The 20,913-nt window shown below is 44.0% G+C and overlaps 1 protein-coding gene across 4 annotated transcripts in view; it reads left to right on the top strand.

Moving 5' to 3' along the window:
* The first annotated feature begins 1,012 nt into the window (after positions 1-1,012).
* Positions 1,013-20,913, top strand: part of HEG1 (heart development protein with EGF like domains 1) — a 202,783-nt gene continuing 182,882 nt past the window's right edge. For 2 of the 4 annotated variants that reach the window (XR_011967954.1, XM_072613750.1), the window contains exon 1: positions 1,014-1,835. Coding sequence is in view for 3 of the 4 variants with exons in the window: in XM_072613750.1 (XP_072469851.1) it covers positions 1,475-1,835 (361 nt within the window). In the remaining variant the exon portion in view is untranslated. Of the gene's footprint in view, positions 1,836-20,913 lie in introns of all 4 variants that reach the window. The other 2 variants (XM_072613751.1, XM_072613749.1) reach the window with 2 other exon arrangements.

Genomic DNA, 20,913 nt, shown 5'->3' on the forward strand with positions numbered 1-20,913 from the left:
AAGGAACCATAGAACTTCCCGTGTCTCCATTTTCAAAAGAAGGATACTTAGATCTGAAGTAGTGAGGGATTCCCCCGAGGTTATACACAGCTCCTTACAGAGCTGGGGCCAGCACTGGCACCCAAGTCTCTGGGACTGGTAGATCAGTCAGTGTTCTTCCCGCGGTGATGCACGGGATTGATAGCTTAGTACCAGGGAAAGAACACTGGTTCTGGAGTCAGAGTACCTTGGGTCAAATCCCACTTCGGATACTCTCAAGCCTTTTAAACTCTCTGGTACCTAGTTTCCTCACCCCAAAAATGAGGGACTAGGTGAAGTTGGTTGGACTAGATGTTCTCTGAGGTTCTTCCAGTTCTAGATATAATGCAAAGGTAATCTTCCATCAAAGTCTCACTATAAATAATATACTTACACAATGAGATAGAAGGGCTAGCCTGGAAGCCACGATTACCTAGATTTAAGCTCTTGTCCAATGCTGGCATACTGTGAGACCCTAGGTAAGTGATTTAAACTTTCAGTGCTGAACTTGGGGCAGAGTCAAAGTTGCAGAGAAGTTACCGGGGAGCTTTTCCACATCTGGGAGTTCTCTGGACCAAAGAAATCACATGTCCTGTGTCTTTTCTATTTCCACAATCACACAAAGCCCCTGCCTCCATTTCATGCTCCCTCCTCTGCTCGTAGAGAGCTGTGGATTTCAGGACACTCGCCTTGGAGGGTCTCCCTCCCCCGGCAGTCGCTAACACGCCTCTAGTTCCAAAATGTCCCGGGGGTTCTGGTGTCGGTGAAAGTTACATTATTTAAAAGCTTCATTTCTTTACATTATCAGCATCATTCCAAAGCCTGGTGGTGTGCATAGGGAGTCCCCGGGAGGGGTAGGGGATGGAGAAGAGGCCAGCCAGGCTGCCTCCACCCTGCCCCCGCCCCCGGCCAAGGCCGGGCTCTTCCCCTGCCCTCTCCCCGCCCCCTCTGTGTCTAGGTCGGGCTGGGGGGAGCTGGGGCCGAAGCTGCCCGCCCCACCGCCCGAGTGATGTCAGCCTCTAGGAGGAGCCGGGCCGGGGCCCTGGAGGGCTCCGGCTAATTAGCATGTAGCTGAGCCCGGGCCGCCTTGCCTCTCCTCGGCCGCTCGCCTCGCCTCGGCCCCTCGCCCGTCCTGCCGCGCTCCGGGATAACTTTTGAAGCGGGAACTGTCCCTTGTTCCCCCCTGCAGCTCTTCCCTCTTCTCTGGGACCGCACCCCCCCTTCTCGCTTCCCTGCATCTTTCTCCCTTTCTCTCTCTCTCGCACACACACACACGCACACACACACACACACACACACACACACACACACACACACACACACACACACACACACACACACACACACACACTCACCCGGGCACACGCACACACATACGCGCGCGCGCGGGTACACACGCCCCTGCCCCAGCCCCAGGCCGGTTCGGCTGGGCATGTGAGGCTTGGGCGCCGAGATCATGGCCACGCCGTGCGCTCTGCTCTGGCGGCGGCTGCCTCCGCTCCTGCCGCTGCTGCTGCTGCTCGGGGTCTCCCACACTCGGGGCTCGCCGCCCTTGCTTGTGCCCACCGCCTCATCCCCGGGCCAGCTCAGCGGAGCCCCGCTCAGGGCCACAGAGCTGGAACCCGAGCCGGAGCCGGAGCCGGAGTCGGGGCCCCCTCTCGGGCTTCCGCCGCCTCTGCTGCCTGTGTCCCGGGAGCGGGAGAACAGCACCCGGGCCCCAGCCTCCCCTGGTCCAGTCGACCCTCCTCCGCGCAGGGGGGTTGCGACTCCTCGGACAGCGCTCCGCCGAGTGCCCGGGGGCCGGAGCGCGATCACGGGTGAGTGAGGGAGCGCAGGACAGCCGCTTCTGCTTCTCTACTAATGTTCGGATTGCGGGGGGTTGAGGGTGGGGGAGCGGACGCCGGGAAGCGGGAGGTTGGCTGGGGGCGTCCCCTGGCATCGCCGAGCCCTCAGGGTGCAGCAGGTTGCATCCTGGGCTAGACAGCCCAAGGTCACACAGGCAGAGTTCATTACATTTGTCAGGACTGGTCCGGTGGGTCCCAGGCTTGGGAAGTGGACTCTGAGGAATCTTTCCCTTCTCTGTACCCCCACCCTCCTCTTTGCTGTGGAGTACAGTGGGACCGTGGACCCTGGTGAGCTTAGGGTGGCTCTACCTTCGAAGACTGCTCTTGGATCGAGGTGGCTAGGTAAAATTAATCTGCCCAGGATGGGTGCCTCCTCTCGCTCCCAGAAGCAGGGAAGAAAGCTGGGAGGAGGCTTGTTCCCTTGTTCTTTACATGTCCCATTTGGCACCCGCTGTTCCAATATTTCACCTCCAAGGCCACTGTCCTCAACCCACACACCACTTCACTTTTTTTGGCCAGATACAGTTCGCAACTGACACTTTTGAACTGGTCTCTCTAGGTAGTTTTGAATTCAGATGTCCTAGGTGGCTGGCATGTTACTACTTCCAAGTTTTAATAGGAGAGATTATTGGAGTTTGAGCACAGTACTTGTTTTATTTAAAAAAAAATTTTTTTTAATCCCCTATCCAAAATATCCCCTTAAAAAAGAAATATATATGTGTATATATGTGCATGTGCATACATACGTGCATATATATGATATATATGTATAATTTTTTTCTTACTGACTAACTAGGAGATTAAAGGAATTAAGAAAGGGTTGAAAGGTTGAGGTTGATCAAAATAACCCGGTCGTCATAGGGGGATTATATCTCCTTTGAACCTTCCCCATTAGCCATCCACCCTTTTCAAACTGCCTACTTCTTAGAGATTGCTTATCAGTCACAGAATGGTCAAGTTGGAAGGGAACTCAGAGGTCCTCTAGTTCAGTGCACTTACCTGGACAAGATTTTTTGCTAAAGCATACATGATTGACCTTCCCATCTTCCTACTTTCTGCTGTTTATCTACTTCCTTCCTCTGTCTGGTGTAAAAATCTGCCAGTCATGATTCTTGGGTTCTAGTTATGACCTATCCTTTGAGATTATCATTTCTCCTCCCTTCCCCTGCCCAGTTAAATTCAATTTTGCCATCTGTGCAAAAATCTGCCTTGCCTTCCTTGCTCACAAAGGACTGATATGTAGGTAAAATGAAGATAAAAGTGAGTGGGGGTGCTTTAAAAAGGATACAAGGGAGTAGCTACCTAAGCTTACTCAACTTTCCTGAGCTGCCTAAGTAGCCTTCCTGTGAGTGATGCATCTCTTATTTTTATGAGCATTTGGTGAATGATTGGAATACTCACTGTAACACTGTGACCCTCTTAGAGGTGGAAAGAATTCAGTTTGTCTCATTGAGAGCTCGTTGCACACTCAATATAAACTTTTGGAGTTTACCTAACCAAGACTACATAGATCTTGCCTTGAATTAAATAATAAATAGTAGTATTTCTTTTGTAATGCTGGGCCCTCAGCAAGAACTCTCCTCTTTGAAAAACTCTCTATCCTAGTCATGGCAATGTATCCTATTGTATGAATAATAGTAGAGTACGGTGAGGGGAGCACTGGACTTGCATTTAGAAGACCAGAGTCTGAAGCTGGCCTCTGGCATTCATCTCACCTGCTATAATGACCACATGCAAATCCTCAAATCCCAGAATTTCAGAGATGGAAGAGATCTTAACCATGTAGTCCAACCCATCACTTTTGAGTTCTCTCTATAGCACACCTGACAAGTGATCACCCAGCCTTTCTTCCAATGAAAAAGAATCTCCCACCTCCTGAGACTGCCTACTTTTCAAGAGTTGACTGTCAGGGACATTTCTCTTAACACCAAGCCTAAAGTTACCTCTTTGCAACTTACATTCATTACTCCTGGTTTTAGCCTCTGGGGCCATAACACAACAAATATAAATCTGTCCTCTAGGACTAGAAGATAACCCTTCACATTCTAAAAGACTGCTATTATGTCTGCCCAGATAAACACTGAAGGGGCAGGGAGTAAAGGGAGATCCACTGAGTCAGCCTCCATGAAACATCAGTCTACTTCTCTACATATTGCCTCCCTTGGTAATCTCAACAGCTCCTGTGGCTTCAATTTTCACCCATAGGCCTGTCCTTCCCAAATCTAGATGCCCAGACCCTGAGCTCTGCTTCTATATTTCCATCTGCCTAGCTTTACCCATATATCCCTGCAACATCTCAAGCTTAATTTCTCCCTCAAATCTGCTCCTTGGTCCAATTTTTTAATTTTTATTTTAGTCATACCATTATCCATTCAGTTATTCAGGCTCAAAACCATGGAGCCATCTTTGACTCTTGACTTTTCCTTAAACCCCTCATATCTAATAAGTTGCCAAATCTTGCCAATTCTGTCTCAGAAATATTTCTTATCTCTATCCCCACTCACGATGGTACCACCCTAGGTTAAGTTCCATATGAACTATCTGTATGACCTTGGACAAGTCACTTAACTTCTCTGTGCCTCAGTTTCTTTATCTGTAAAATGAAGGTGTTGAACTAGATGACTTGTAGGTTTTCTGTCAGCTGTAAATCCATGACTTTGTGATCTTATGACTGTTTTAAGAACCTTCTGACTGGTCTCCATATTTCTAGGCTCTTTCCAGTCCACTCATCACGTAGTTGCCAAGGTAACCACTCTATTATGATTCTTTGGTTCTCCCCAGTCAGTAATGCTCTTCTTCCCTTGGCCCTCACATATTATTTTTGTTTTGAATCTCTCTGAGTCACTTATCATTTAATATCATGTATTATCTGTATTTGTATCTTATCTCCTTAGTAGAACATAAGCCCCATGGTAGGGGCCTTGTATTATCTAAACTTTGTAACTCCCCAGTGGTTGGGCACAGTGTTTTGTACACAGTTGGTGCTAAATCAATGTTTATTGAATGAAGATAGGATTTGGAGATCTGCCTCTTGGTGGGGGCCCATGGTTTAGGTGAATGAGCATATTTCCTACAATAGGTAATTAGATGTGTTGTGTGGCAGATGGTTTGCTTTGGCTGAACACTGTTCTCTAGTTTGAAGCATTTGAGATTATGATTTGGGAGTTTCGAGTTGAAATTTCTTGGTTGAAGAAACATGAATGCCTCTTTTTGGAAAGAGAAATCAGGGGAGGTTGTGGAGAGAAACCAAACCCTGTCATCTAGCCTAACAATTGTCTGGACAATTTGCTTTTATGGCATCCAAACAAAAACCTGCTGTTCTCACAGTTGGAGGCTGAACTTTAGAGACTCATGGTTAGAAAGGGGAGTCCAGGAAGTAGAGGAATGGAAAAAGCATGGGCTCTGGAAGCAGAAAACCTGGGTTCAAGCCTTGGCTCCACTTTCCATCTGGATGACCATGATGGACAAGTCCCCACTTCTCTGGTCCTAATTTTCCTTTTCTGTAAAATAAGGGGGTTCACCTAAGATCCTTTCTAGAGGCAGCTAGGTGGCACAGTTAAGAGCCGTCCTCAGATAATAACTGTGTGAATCTGGGCAAGTCCTTTAACCACTATTTGCCTCAGTTTCCTCAGCTGTAAAATGAAGATAGAAATCACACCTACCTCGCAGGGTTGCTGTGAGGATCACATGTGACAATAATGTTTGTAAAGCACTTAGCATAATGCCAGAAACATAGTAGGCACTATAGAAATATCAGTTTTATTATATCCATCATACATATACCTATATTTTTATCTCCCTCATTGGAATATGGGCTCTTTGAAGACAGGAACTGTAACTTTGCCTCTCTTTGTATCCTTAGTAAATAGCACAGTGCTGAGCACATAGTAGATGCTTATTAGATGCCTGTTGATAGACTGAAAGCTGCTAGAAGTTATGGATGAGTTTAGCAAAGTATGTAGAGTTTGTGCTTGTTTTCATAGTGTCTTAAAGCTGGTTCAATTAGTGCCACTTTTTAATGTCTTGGATGATTTCAGTCCTTATGGATAACCTAAGGAACTACTGGAGATTTTCTTTGTGGGCTGGGGCTCTTTTTACCTGGATCCATCTGGATCACTGGAAGGAGTGGTTTATGAAGGTACCCTATGAGATCTTCCAATTTAACCTCCTATCCAACTCAGAAGCCCCTTTGACAGTGTCTTTTATGGATGATCACTTGGATATGTTTGAATTTGTTCATGCAATCTAGTGATTTTTGCCGTCGACCTGTCCTGCTGTGGATAAGAGATTTGGTGGAAAATGAATCTTATAGCTGGGTCTCATAATAATCCCTTTTAATTTGCTGACCTAGGAACTGTAAGGCACTGCCTGTCAAACAATGCACACAGTAGGTGCATAATAAAGGCTTGATTGACTGATTGTCAATATTTTCCAAAGTAGAGGATGCTAGCTTTTGGGCCTCTTCATACACTAGGTGCTTAATAAAGGCTTGGTCCACTGTCAGTTTTATCTTCAGTGTATGCAGTATAGGATGCTAGTTTTAGACTTTCAAGGCTTTGTCTCTGAAGATGGTTTAAGCATGGACTAACTCAAAGACAGAGCCTGGATCAGATGATGTTTATAGCCCTTTATGCTACGTTCCCTCTATTGTCAAATGAAGGAATTGGAGTATGTGATCTGTAAGCTCTCTTACAGATGGAAAATTCTACATAGATAATAGATTTAGAGTTAGAAGGCACCTTAGCTGTCATATAGTCCCTTGCATTTTACAGATGAGAGAACTGAGGCCAAGAAAGGCTAAATGACTTACCTAGGGTCACACAGCTAGTTAGTGCCTGAGACAAGATTCAAACTCAGGTCTTCCTGACTCTAAGTGCAATGCTGTACTCATTGCATCATCTAACATGGTATCTCTATATATCCTACATAGCCAATGTGACTAATTAGGGTTTAGAGCAAAGCATGAGCAGAAGGTAGGAATAAAAGGGGAATGTCATGTAGGAAGAGTGGAAACTACAAACACATAGGATTGTCAGGTTAGATATTTGGTGGAGAATGAGTTGAAACTACTAGTTCAAATGAAATGTTTGGGTTTTCTGGATTGGGTCACCAAGGCAGCCAGTATTTATTGAGTCATCATTGACTTTGCTTGTAGAAGGTAAGCTTCACAAAGAACTGAGAAAATGTTCTTTCCCTTCTTTGCAGGTGTGGAGGACCATTGGCACATGGTATCACATGTACTGTCTAACATGGCCATTCTGTTGTTTGCTTTTGGGGAACTCTTTGTTGTCTAATCTTTGTTTCCAGGAATACTGCTTTGGGTATATCAGGAGGGGAGAAGGGATTTCTTTTTTTAAAAATGAGCAAGATTAAAAACTAAAGATATCAATAGAATCTTTCTTACAAGAATATAAACTTTTTGAATGTGGGGACTGATTTGTTTTGTCTTTCTAATCTCTCCCCCTTAAGCTCCCTACACCCCCCGCCCAGCACAATGCCTGACACATTGTAAATGCTCTTACAAATACTTGTATTGAGCTCAACTGAACTGAATTGAATTATGATTGAAGATTTCATCTTTTCGTTCTCCATTTTGAGGTTCAGTACCAGTCTGATCCAGGGGGTCTCTTTAAAATGTCCATTCCATAGAAATAAGATTTGTATCAGGATTCACAGCAAAGGCATGAGACACTCTAAGGCACCATTTTTTTCTCTCCAGTTTGCATATTCTTGTACTCTTTTCCTGCTGTTGGTAAAGTTCAAGATTTTCATTGTTGATAAAGTAAAAATGTTCTATGTGTTATTGTTTCCCTTTCCTGTACCACCAATTAAGTTCTAAGTCCCTTTAGGGCAGGCACCCTGTTCAATTCACTTCAATGGTACAAACATTTTTTAATGTTTTATATCCACTGTACTTTTTTCAGGGCACAGTGCTGGGCACTTAGTTGATGTTTCGTTAAGATGGACTTGAGCTGCCCATGCTCGGAGATGATGCTCAATGACACACCACCCCCCACCCCCCAGTTTAACGTTCTGCCCTGCCTGCTTTTCTGCAGTAAACATAAATGGGGTAGGCATCCTTGACTTCTCGAATCTTTCAACTGTGATCCTGGCTATCCCTAGCCTCGTTTGTTTAGGAGATGCCCCCTTTCCCCCCAGAGAAGGCTGAAATCATAATAGGAGTCTAGTGCAAAAGGAAAAACTTTCCCACCCAAAAGGGAAATGACGCCGTGTAGCTGAACAGCCAGCCCAAGGAATAATAATCTTAGAAAAATGCAGCTCCCTGGAGGAAAAGGGGCCGGGCCAGCCCCAGGCCCCTCACTGTGAAATCGCTGTCGCCTGCATCGCTGCCGCTCTCCCGGCCAACTTCCAGTCATCGGGGTGCCTGCCAGGGCAATTACACGAGGCAGGGAAGGCACGAACTGGAAGAGCTGTCCCGGCCAGGGGCGTCGGGAGGCGGAGTGCCCGGACCGCCTCCCTCGGACGGGGGGAGACAACCAGAGAAAGCCTCTGGGCTTGGATTTGGGTGGGAGCCCCGGATTGGAAGAGGGGCGTGGTGAAAGAGCTAATCCACGATGGGTTCTTCCCTTTCTAAAGCCACATCCTTTTAACTTGAAGGACTTTTACTGCTTCCCTCAGCATGTACTGTACAAATGCTGAATTGATACTTCCAGCATCGAGTGCCCGAAGGCGGGGGGCGTGGGGGTGAGGGAGGTGTGGGAGTGGGGAGGGGGGCTTTGTGGGGGAGAGGAGGGGGCGAGGAGAAGGAAAGCTGAATGGGTTCAGTGCCCAGACTGGGTAATAACTATTTGTTCATATCCTGGAGAGTGGTGTGGATGCTTGCCCTCTCGGTGATCCCTTGCCACAAGCACTTTGTTCTCTTTTCTAACAGCTGGGCAGGGCTGGCTGGGAAAGGCTGCCCCTAGGGCCAAGCTTGTGGGTACTCCCCGAGGGCTCAGGAGAAACGAGGGACAGAAGGCGTTCAGACTCGAGAAAGCTACCCACGAGGCCCCAGCACCCAGAAATGATGTCTGCCCGCATCTTTATGGATCTATCCTAAAGTTTTCTGCACCTGCCTGGGAATCTCTCAGACTGTGTGCTAATTCAATCCACTAGGACCGTAGGGCCTAAGTCTAGAGCTGGGACGTTCTTAAAGATCATTTAATTTAAAAAATCCTCATTGGAACAATACTAAGATTTATGATGTTCTAAGATTTGCATGGGTTATCCCATCTGAGCCTCAAAATCACACTGATTTGACCTTGGGGAGACTGAGGCTGAGAGATTAAGTGACTAGTTCAGGGTCACGCAGTTGGTACTTACTTGTCAGTAGTAAGTAGCAGAGGTGAGATTGGAGCTCCACAAGGTCCAGTGATGCAGAGTTGAAGGCCATTTCTACATGTGGAATGTAGCCTCCATATTCAATTCAACACGAGTTTATAAATTCCTCCAAGGAGGAAGACCCAGAGCTAGAAGCTGGTGATGCAAAGCTCAAAGGGAAACAGCTTCTGCACTCACAGAGGTTCCACTTGGAGGAAAGCAACTTACATACAAGTAAGTTTTATATATAAAGTATGCACAAAGTTTGTGCAAAAACCTTTCAAGGCCACCAGGGCCAAATCAATAAAAGTCTAAGGCAGGAAGTGGCATTACAGTGTATTGGGCTTTGAAGGAAGCTAGGGATTCTGGGAGGCAGGGCTGAGCAGGGTTTGGTTCCCAGGCATGAGGGGATCACCTATACAAATCTTAGAGTCGGGAGATGGTAGCTTTCTTCGTCGTGGTTTGGTGGAAAAAGCAGGAAAAAAAAGGCAATTGAGTTTCTAGTCCTGGCTGCCACATTGTAACTCTCCTTGTAATCGTGAATGAATCATCCCACTTCTCTGTAACTCACTTTCTTCATCTGTACAATAAGGGAGAGAGGGAGTGTTGGAGGAAGCTAGAGGATAATCAAAGTGCTGGACTTTGAATTAGGAGGACCTGTATTCAAATCCTGCCTCACACATATGAGCCTTAGTTTCCTCACCTGTAAAATGCAGAGATACTTACCTCCTACTATTGTTACAAGGCTCAACTGGGATAATATGTGTAAAACCCTGTGCAAACTTTTAAAGTGACATATAAATGTTAGCAATGGTGATGAAGAAATGACCTCTAGGTTTGCTTTCAGCTTTAAAGTTTTAAGATCCTACAAGATTAAGAATGGAGGCCAATGCCCCTACCCATGTTGGACCTTCTTCTAGCCTAACCCATGTATTTACAGTGACCTGTTCCCCACTGGGGCAAAATGAGGTCATTTGCGGTGGAAATTTAGCTTGCCCAGCTGCAGGGTGTACATTAGACTCCACGGTGCTGACACAGGTCTCAAGAAATAGGCTGAAGTAAATCATTCTCTGGGGCATTCAAGGTGGAATGTTGTGGTTAAGCAGATAAATATGGCATACTTTAGCAAGGGAATAATGAAACGGTCCCTTCTGGGCTCCGTACCCCTTGCATTTATTGAAAGGAATAATCAGCTCCCAGAGTCTCTGCAGAGTTTGGGGGTGGATGAAAAGAAGTGAAAGAAGGGTGCAGATGAGCTCAACCACTTGGAGACAAATTCTCAGAAAACAAGGGAAGAGTGATTAAAGACTCTTGGCATTTTTCTAATTAGTGAGTAAGTGAGTTTTGGATGGAGTAGTTAATGGAGTTGAAGGGAAGACTCAGAGACAGCAATGTGTGGGATGGGGGCAGAGACAGGAATAAGAAAGAAATATGGCCTAGGGCAGGGTTTTCCAACTCAGACCGCACAGCAGATGGTTAAAATATCAAAATTCTCTCCACTCCACTGCCTTGCCCTCCCTGCCCTGTCCCCTAGTAGCTTTAGCACAAAACCTGAAAGAAGAAAGAAGCCCAGTATGAGAGGAATCAAGGAGAAATCAGTGATTTTTTGTGTGTGTTTGTGTTTATACGTATACACACACACACACACATATATATATACATATATATCACAATATAGTTCATTAAAATAATACCAATATAATAATGTATATATTATTAACTATTATTATCTTTCCCAATTTACAGTTGAGGACACTGAGATTAAGTGACTTGTGCAAAATCACACAACTATTAAGCCTCTGAGGCTAGATTTGAACTCAGGTCCTACTGACTTCAGTCTCACCTTCATGAGTTCAAATCTGGCCTCAGACACTTATTAGCTGTGTGACCCTGGGCAAGTCACTTTACCCTATTTGCCTCAGTTTCCTCATCTGTAAAATGAGCTGGAGAAGGAAATGGCAAAGCACTCCAGTAACTTTGCCAGGAAAACCCCAAATGACTGAAGAGTCAAACACAGCTGAAATGACCGAACATCAACAAAAAATGGCAAAGCTGAGATTCTGAGACCCTCTCCCTCCAAAGCCTAACACACAGTCACTGGCCTGAGAGCAGGGAACACTGGGGGAGGTCCCAACTTTAGATTACTGGTGGGTCTCATCATTGTTCTTCACCCTGGCCTTTCCCTGGTTTATTACGTATGCCTCTGACAAGATCTTCATTCCTGGTTAGGAATTAGTGTTAGGAAGGAATTTGTTGGAGGGATGAAGGGTAGTAGAAGAGACAGCTGATAAGACTTCTAACCTGGAAGTTACCTGAGAAGCCAATATAAGTTAGACTGGCACATGTTAACCTGCGTATGCTCACGTGGAGATAATGGTATAATATGCACATAAATTATGAGTCACGTGATTATCATGTACTGATGCGGCTTCTCATCTCTTTTTCTCCTGTAGATACGGCCCTAGTCAAGAGCCCAGAGATAACAGCCTACATTTACACAGTGCTTTAGGGTTTACAGAGGTTTTCACATCTACGGTGTATCCCAAAAGTCTTAGTTGTAAGAGCTTTTGAGGCTATAAAAGATTAGATTAAAAGATTTTAAAGATCAGTTTAAGCTTTAACCTATTAACACTTAAATCACCCTTTTTCTTCTTGGGTTCCTGGGACAACTTAATAAGATAGGGAGTGATTGGTGGGGCTATCGTTATAATACCCACTTTACAGATGAGAAAACTGAGGCTCAGAGAAAGGTTACGTGCCCACAGCCACATAGCTAGCAAGTTTCTCAAGCAGGATTCAAACTCGGGGTCTTCCTGACTCCAAGTTCAGTGCCCTCCTCACTATGGCACATTTCCCTGCAGCTATATTATTATAAAGTAAGCTGAAAATAATAGAAGTGATACTTGAGTGTTTCCTCATCCATTTCACCTCCTCTGCCTTTCCCTCTCCCCCTCCACAAGGAGCATTGGTTAATAATCTGAATGTATTGCTGTGAATACTTTCTCAGTGGGGAGAGAGATTCCATGGTACCCTTGCACAGTTCTGGTCAAATTGCTTTATTTTTAGCTTCACGGACTGGACTCATTCTAACTCAGCTGTCATGTTTTCCTCTCCTTGCTTCCATTAGCCTTCCCTCTGACCATTTTACTGGCTTTGGAGTCAGAAGACCTGGTTTTGCATCTCATTTCAGCTACTAACTACCACTTGGTCAAGCCGTTTCCACTTTCTCGGTCTCAGTTTCTGCATCTACATACACAATGTGGGAATTAAACTAAACTATCCCTAATCTTCACTCCAGCCTTAACCCTGATGAGTCTATGATTGGTTTATCAATCAGTCAACAGTCAATGAACAAGTACATATCAAGTATGTCCCAGCCATGCAAGCAGGGCTGTGCTGATAAATGCTTAACCATCAGTTCTCTGAAGAAGCAAAGGGGACAGGAGGTATGCTGAACATAATTTTAAGTTTAATCTGCATTATTAAAATATGTTCCCTGTCACTTTCTTAAGTATGGATGATTCATAGAACAATAGATCAATCCTGGATTTGTAGCTTTTTCTGATTTCTAGGGTGTAAATTGCTCATGTTGAATATTTAACAACTAACTGGTACTTATGAGCCGGTTTGAGCTGGCTCCAGCACACCCCTGCATGCCAGGTATTTTCGTGAGCACTGTGTAGCTACAAAAAAGTGTAAGTCATAATTCCTGCTTTCAAGGAGGTTACAGGTTTAGAGCTCAAAGAGGCTGGGATTTGAACCCAGGTTTTTGAACCCACTCCAAATTCAGTGGGTTCTTAATCTTTTTATTTGTTTGTTTGTTATGGACCCCTCTGGCAGTTAAATGAAGCTTATGGACTCCCTTTCCAAAATAATAGTTTTTAAAAAATCTAATAATATTATTCTGGAAAGGGTTTCCATAGGCTTTTACTTATTTTGTAAATTTAAATAAATCTAAATTTTACATAGATTCAAATAAAGGAAAATTTATTTTACAAAATAAAATCAATAGTATTCCAAAGGAAACCAACTATTTTGGAATGCAATTATTTGTTGTGTGTGTTTGTCCTTCATTCTCAAAGAGGACCATGACATCAAGATGATGACAGGACTTGCAGCTGACTTTCATTTGAGTGAGGGAGGGCTGTGCAAGGTCACCAGCCTCACTTTCTCCTCCTGAGCCACCTGGGTCCAGTGGTCAGATATTTGCAGTTATTTATTCAGATGTCCAAAACAAAACAAATTCATAGACCTCATGTGAAGAACCGTTGTGTCAGACCATGTGGCCTCCTTATACCTTACATGGTAGCCCATACCATTGCTGGGATGATACTAGTAGTCTGGAAATTTCTCATATTGAGTTGAACTGTGCCTCTTGGTAACTATCCCTCCTCTGCTCCCCATTGGTCCTAAAAATAAATAGCGATTCAGCTGTTTCTAATTGTTTGGAAAGATTTCAGAAGACACAAGGCAAAGTTAGTAAAATGCTCTTAATTTTCCATTAGGCTGTAAGTCTGGCAAAGCTTCATCCAAACATGGGTGGTGGATTTAAACTCCCAACCTTGGGCTAAAGATGAAATGTAACAGATTCTAGATCATCATTAGCAGGGACACACTGTTTTCTATGAAAACTGCTGACATAGAGAAGATAGATCTGTGCACCCCATTTCTGGATCTTGTAAGCTTGGGGAAGTATAGATGTCTCCATAGATCAGTAGTAGTCACAGAAATGGAGTGCAGAGCAGCTTTTCAGTTTCATGCAGTGCTAAGAGATTGGTATGAAAAGCAAGCACAGGACCGAAGAATTTCAGAGTTGGAAGTGACTTCAGTAATTAAGATAAAATCCCCAAAGTCTTCTTTACCAGATCCCCTCCAAAAGGTCATCCAAGCTTTGTTCGAAGAAGTTTAGTGAGGGAGAACCGATTACAGTACCTCCTGAAGCATCCCAGGCTGCTTTGAGGTAGCTCAAATTGTCTTGACATCAATGATAAATATACCTCTTTTTAACATTCACCAGTTTCTCCTAGTTCAGTCCTCTGGGGCTAAACAAGTCTAATCCCTCCTCTGAAGGACGGTGCTTTAAATCCTTGAAGACCCCTATCTCGTCCCCCACCCTGAGGCTGTTAGGCAATAGACAATTATTAAAGCACCTACCTAGGTGTTGTGGTTACAAATAAGAAAAAGACAGTCCTTGCCCTGAAGGAGTTTATACTCCAGTGGGGGGGAAGACAATACACAAAAGGAAATGCAAAAGGGGGCTTTGCGGAGGGGGAGGAGAAAGAGGAGGTGTGATGGAGTATGAAGAAGGTCAAAGGCCTGATGATTGGCTTGGGTGCCCTCCTTAAATGAAGGTGTGGGAAGGACTTCCTTGTACTTGTGTCTAATCCCATCTGAACATAGCTAGTTCCTTTAATTCTCCTCATGTACTATGAGCTTGAGACCCATCTCCACTCTGTACAATCTCAGATTTAGCAATATATTTGCAATTGGTAGGAATTTATCATTACATAGGAAATAGGTTACTGGCCTTGGAGTCAGTAAGATATGAATTCAAATCCTACCTCAGATACTTACTGGATATGTGTCCCTGGACATGTCACTTAACCCCCCCCCCCCCGTGCCTCGGTTTACTTGTCTGTAAAATGAAGAGCTTGGATGAAATTCTAAATCTAGGATCCTATGAATAAACTGATATTCCAAGCCATGTTGCTCAAAAATTAGGATAAGGCGAAAAGTTTTTGGACTAGATTTATGAATTTATTATATAGGGAATTCCCAGTGAAGAAACTTCAGTAATGCAGATTGGCACCTTCTCTACAAATGATAGTCTTAGAGTTGGGAGTGAAGGATGGGGTAGAGGTGGTGAACCATACTAAGAAAAGTGATATGCCCATGGCCAGCCTGTCATTATGTGTCCAAAGAAGAACTTGAGACCAAGCCCACTTAATTCCCAGGTGGACTTTCCATTAATATGCTACACTGTCTCAGCTATTTAATATCAAATCATACTTGTTTAGTACCGAAGGCAATAGGTGCCTTTCCCCCCATGTGTGCACAGCTTCCCAAAGCCCAGATTTAAATCCTTCCCTGCCTTTATGTAGAAGGTATTGTTAAGTCACCGAAAGCTAAAATTCAACAACTGGTGGCCAACTTTTCTGGTGATGAATCTTCTCCTCAGTTAACCAGCCTGGTCTTCAGGCAGTAGTTACAGACAGATCCAGCCCTGGGCCTGGATTCTAAGTCTTTCCAGGTTGGTTTGATCTGAGCTGAGTTTGCCTGGCCTTCAAGAACCAGGGGTCACCTCCCCATTACAAAGAGGCATTTAAGAAATAAATACTAATTCAAGAGAGTGATCCAGAACAGCACATGATTAATTACCTAAAGAATGGTGCAGCTACTTTGCTGCCCAATCTAAAAAAAGACTGGCAGAGCAGAGATTGATTATGACTTTGCTGTGTTGATCTAGGTAAAGCACGCTACCTCTTTGGTCTCCAGTTCTGCTATCTGCAAAATACAGGTGATGTTGGGTGAAATCAGTGTTCCTAACATTGTGGACCCTGTATAAGGGTCAGAGAACCAGAAATGGATGGTATTGCTGCAGAAAGGTAAATCAGAAGTAGAGGTAGTTTTAGGGGAAAAAAGAGATGAATCGAGCATTTTCATTTTGAGGTGACTTCCTCTTCCTCAATAAAGCACATCAAAGACTTTGATGTTAGAGTTCAAATGTGGTAGCTCTGCTTTCACTGATGGCGGCAAATTTGTTATAAAAATTTTGCCAGATCTTTTCCATTTTTTATCTTCTTGTTGTCCCAACTTGTTGTCCTCCTTCAGATTTCTTCCTTAAATGTCCCTGGGATGACTTGGCTGAATAGCATCTCTCACTAAGTTTTTTTTTGTTTTTTGTTTTTGTAAATTTGTTTTTCACTCTATTGATTTTTGTTTCATGGGGGTGATACTGCTCACAACTTTCTGTTATACACCTGATAAGATTTTCCAGATGAGATTGTAACCAAGTGGATCCAGACTATGATTTGCATTAGATAGATAGCCCATAGATTTCATCCCTGAGTACGTGTATCATGGACAGACACAGCAAATGACCAGTGAATGGGATACATGATTGAAGAAGAGGAAGATGGCTTAGATGACACTTGGAGAATTGCTTTTAATGACCCCAGGCTTCTCTTTGAAACAAAGACCTATATTTTTTAACATCAATATTCTTCCAGTGATGTTTTGTAACTGGGAATACTGGAATCCCACAGCCTCTGGAGAATTAGGGTTGCCAAGGGAGCAATAGAAGGGCACATGATGGGCATAAATAAGCTGTAGCATATTGACAAGAACTATGCACACATTTAAGGGGATGAGAAATGTTTAGTGGGTGATATAAAAATAAAAGAACTGGACTTTAGAGCAGAGGTTTGAGGTAACGATAACATTTAGGAGTCATCCTCAGAGAGTTTATAATTGGAATCATAGGAATAGATAAAATATCCCGAAGTGAGAATACAAAAAGAGAAGAGCCAAGGGAATGCCCACTTTTAGGGCATGGGAGAAATCCAATCCAAGAAACATTTATTAACTGCCTACTATGTGCCAAGCACTGGGGATACAATTAGTAAAAAGAAAGTCCCTGCCTTCAAGAAGCTTATGATCTAATGGGAGAGAGAATGCACAAATGGAGTCAGGAAAGAGGGATATCTTTCCTTTGTCTCCTATAAGGCCAGCTAAAGAGAATTTTCTAAACTAAGAAGAGTGCTGCAAACAAATCACTTGTAAATTAAATGCTATACAAATGGGAGCTATTATTGTTAGTTTTTTAATTTGTTTATAGTAATGTTTATCATTAGAGATTGCTAGCAGTATAACACAAAGAACTGATTTGGAATCAGAAGACTGTTGACCTTGAGCCCTGGCTCTGCTTCTTCTTCTCTATGTGCCTTTAGCTAAGTCCTTTCTCCTACCTGGTTTCCTTAGTTTCTCCTTTTGTAAAAGGAAGGAACTGGGCTAGATGAGCTCTAGGCCCCTTTCACTTCTGAATCCTATGATCTAATTAATCTTCCTTGTTGGAAGATTGGCAGGAAACAATTAGGCATGCCATCATAAAGATCATAATCACTAATAGTGGAAGAGGTGCTATGAGGTGATTCTGCAGAGCATTATATAAGCTAAGAAACCTAGCAGATTCTGACTGCAGAGATATGCAGTCCTCCCCACCACCAGAACCAAGCAAGACAATAAGTAGCCTTGATCGTATCTTGCTTAGATGGAGCAGATACATCACAGGCCACAGGGGCACATCGTATATTAGCAAACTTGCAAAAAAGAGAGGAAAAACAAAGTGTGCTAGAGAGAGCTGAGATGCAACATTTCGCCCCGATGTGAAGCTGTTGGTTGTTTTTCAGCCATTTTTTAGTTGTATCCAACTCTTCATGACCCCACTTGGGGTTTCCTTGGCGAGTGGTTTGCCATTTCCTTCTCCAGTTCATTTTACAGATGAGGAAATGGAGGTGAATAGGGTTGAGTGACTTGCTCAGTGTCACATAGCTAGGAAGCGTCTGAGGTCAGATGAGTCTTCCTGACTTCAGGCCTGGTACTCTGTACCTTTTCTCTATAAACTATAGCTATTTTTTTAAATGAAGTAATCAGGGGTTAAATGACTCACTCAGGGTCACACAGCTAGTAAGGGTCAGGTGTCTGAGGCTGGATTTGAACTCAGCTTTTCTTTACTCAAGGTTTGGTGCTCTATCCGCTGTACTGCCTAGCTACCTAGCCCCAAACTGGGGCATTTTGATGAGAGGTCCTGAGCAGTACACTGTCCCTTCCTTGTTTTTGTGGGCAACATTGGATTGTTATTTTAGATTTCTAAGGTCAAATAGCAGGTAAATGCAGCTGATACAGACATTTTGGAGAATCTCTTGATGCTTATAAAGCAAAACAACTACAAAAGCACCATGTTTCCAAAAATAACGGCAAAAATAGTATCCTTGCATGATTTCTAGTCCCTGTATTGGTCTGGTTGGATTTGAGCCACCGAATGCTACAAAATGCCACCCAATACCACTTCTTCCATTATCATCGTTGTTGTTAGAATTAATGATAATAATAAATCTCACTCAGTGTTCAAAGACAATTTGCCTCTTTATCTAGGGCAGAATGAGATGTAGCATTAGTTACAGCAAATAAAGGTACTGTCCAGAAACCAAGGTGGGACTATTGGAAGTCATTCTCAGAATGGAGCCAGGAATCAGTGTGGGTGTATAAACACAATGAAACTCAACTCAGCAAACTGTAGCCCCAAAGTAAGGTGTACTGTGCACAGCATGTGACGTGCATTTATTGAGAGCACCATGGTCATGGGAAGACACACTGTTATAGCTGAAAGAGAACTGTTTTGGACTCAGAAGACTTGGGTTTCTGCCCTGGCTTTAGTATGTGAACTTGGACAAGCCATTTAACCCTTGGGACTCGGTTTCCTCACTTGAAAAATGAAGATGAAGTGACTAGAGTGCCAGGTCTGGAGTCAGGAAGACTCATCTGACCTTAGACACTTACTAGTTGGGTGACCTTGGGCAAGTCACTTAACCCTGTTTGCCTCAGTTTCCTCATCTGTAAAATGAGAGCTGGAGAAGGAAATGGCAAACCACTCCAGTATCTTTGCCAAGAAAACCCCAAAATGGGGTCACCAAGAGTTGGACACAACTGAAACAAATGAGTTTGGCTGAGCTAACACTTGATATGTTATAAAAACGATCAATCTCAGCCTGGAGTTCGGAGCTGAAGAGGATCTTGAAGATCATCTCGTCTAACCTTTTCTTATTATACATAAGGAAACTGAGGCCTAGGGAGATTAGATGACTTGCAGGTATAGTAGTGTCAGAGGCAGAATTCAAACTTAGATCCTATCACTCCAAAGTCCCTTTCCATTCTAGTAGCTGTAAAGAACAAAGGGAGTTGCAGGAATGAGAGGACGGTGTTAGGTGATTTGGTGTGCCCAAATACGGTGGTGGCACCGTCTGCAAAAATATACTTGTCAGCTCCTTGGCTCCTTATGGATTACAGCTACCAGACCATGCTCTGCTCAGTTCCCTCCTCCTACATCCCACTTCCCCATCTCTGGCCCCATTCCTCCACTTAGGGTCTGGAAAGCACATTACGAAAAGAGCAAAAGGAAACAACTCAGTACATTTTGCTTGCTTTAAATTTAGGTCTAGTCATACCTAAGTACTACGGCACTATTCTGCTTAAACAGAGACCCTCTTCTTTCTAGGCTTGGGTTAAGAACTGCATGATCCCTGTAGAAACACAGTGATAGCCTTGGTGAATAACAACAGTAATTAGCATTTATATGTCTTACATGTTATCTCATTTTATAAGCATAACAGCCCTGTAAGGGAGGTGCTTTTATGATCCCAGTTTTAAAGACAGAGAAACTGAGGTTAAGTGACTTACCAAGCTAGTAGGTGTCTGAAGCCAGATCTGAATTTGAGTCTTCCCATCTCCAAGGCTGGTACTCTAGCTAACATTGCCTAGCTACCTCTGGTGAGCTAGGGACCCTGCCCAGTGGACTCATCTGATGGGACAAAGAATAAACTCTAGGGAGAAACGTGGGTTACAAGGAGAGGATAAGAGATAAAAATTCGATTTACTTCAACAGCATCTCCGGCTGTTAAGATTGTGTCTTTGTTTGGATCTCTGTCTTTGGATTCTGAGAAGCAGAGAGCAGACAGTAAACATGTTATTAAGTACTTACTGTGTGCCTAAGCGCGAGGGATACAAAGAAAGGCAAAAGATATAGATCCCACCCTAGAGGAGCTTACCATGTGTTGGGGAAGAAAATTTGCCCAGCAACCGTGTACAAACAAGCTACGTACAGCACATATTGGAAACACTCAACGGAGGAGAAATTAGAATTAAGGGGCTTCTCCTAGAAGCTGGGGTTTCATCTAGGACTTGAAGGAAACCAGGAGGCAGAGACGAGAGACGGAGGGGGCAAACCGAAAGCAGGATTAGCGAGCCCAGGAGGGAGGGAGGGAGCTGGCTGGTGCTGATCTGGCGGAGGGTTGTTTTCTGTGTTATGCGTGTGGCTTAGCGATTATCTCATGCCAGGCTGATACTGAAGAAAGTCACTCCCTTGGTCAGGATATTATTAGGTTGTTTTGTTTTCCTTTCCCCGTTGGACTGGAGGGGATGGAGACTTCGATGCTTTAGCTTAGGAAAGAGGGACTGCCCAGCCTCCCCCTGCGGGGCTTCCAGCGGCGTGTGCTGTGGGCTGACGGATGGCGAGGTTTTGTTGAGGAAATGGCAACGTGCTCATCTTCATCCTTTGCCAGGATATGGGGGGAGGGACAGCCTGTGCTCCACCACACCTCATCCCAACTCGGAATGCTCCGGCCCTGGTGCTTCCCCAGGTCTGTTATTAGAAGGGCAACAAGTGTCGGAGCTAGTATTCAAAGACCAACCTTACGCCGTTCCAGCCCGGTCTCTTCTTCCTTCCCATAGGGTTCCTTCATCATAGCCATATTTAATTTGAGATTTTTTTAAAAAGTCACGTTCCAGAGCGTAATATGAGTTTTGAATTCTCTTGTGAGGTGGATTATCCAAACTTTTTCTTCCCCATAGGGCCATAACTCTGGAGCAGATAGCACCTTCAAAGCTAGCTACTGCAGCCCCCTTCACTTTGCAGAATTACCCAATTGAGGCAAATTGCCTAATACAGGAAGTAAAC

Source organism: Notamacropus eugenii, chromosome 5, assembly GCF_028372415.1.
Source record: "Notamacropus eugenii isolate mMacEug1 chromosome 5, mMacEug1.pri_v2, whole genome shotgun sequence".
Taxonomy (NCBI): domain Eukaryota; kingdom Metazoa; phylum Chordata; class Mammalia; order Diprotodontia; family Macropodidae; genus Notamacropus; species Notamacropus eugenii.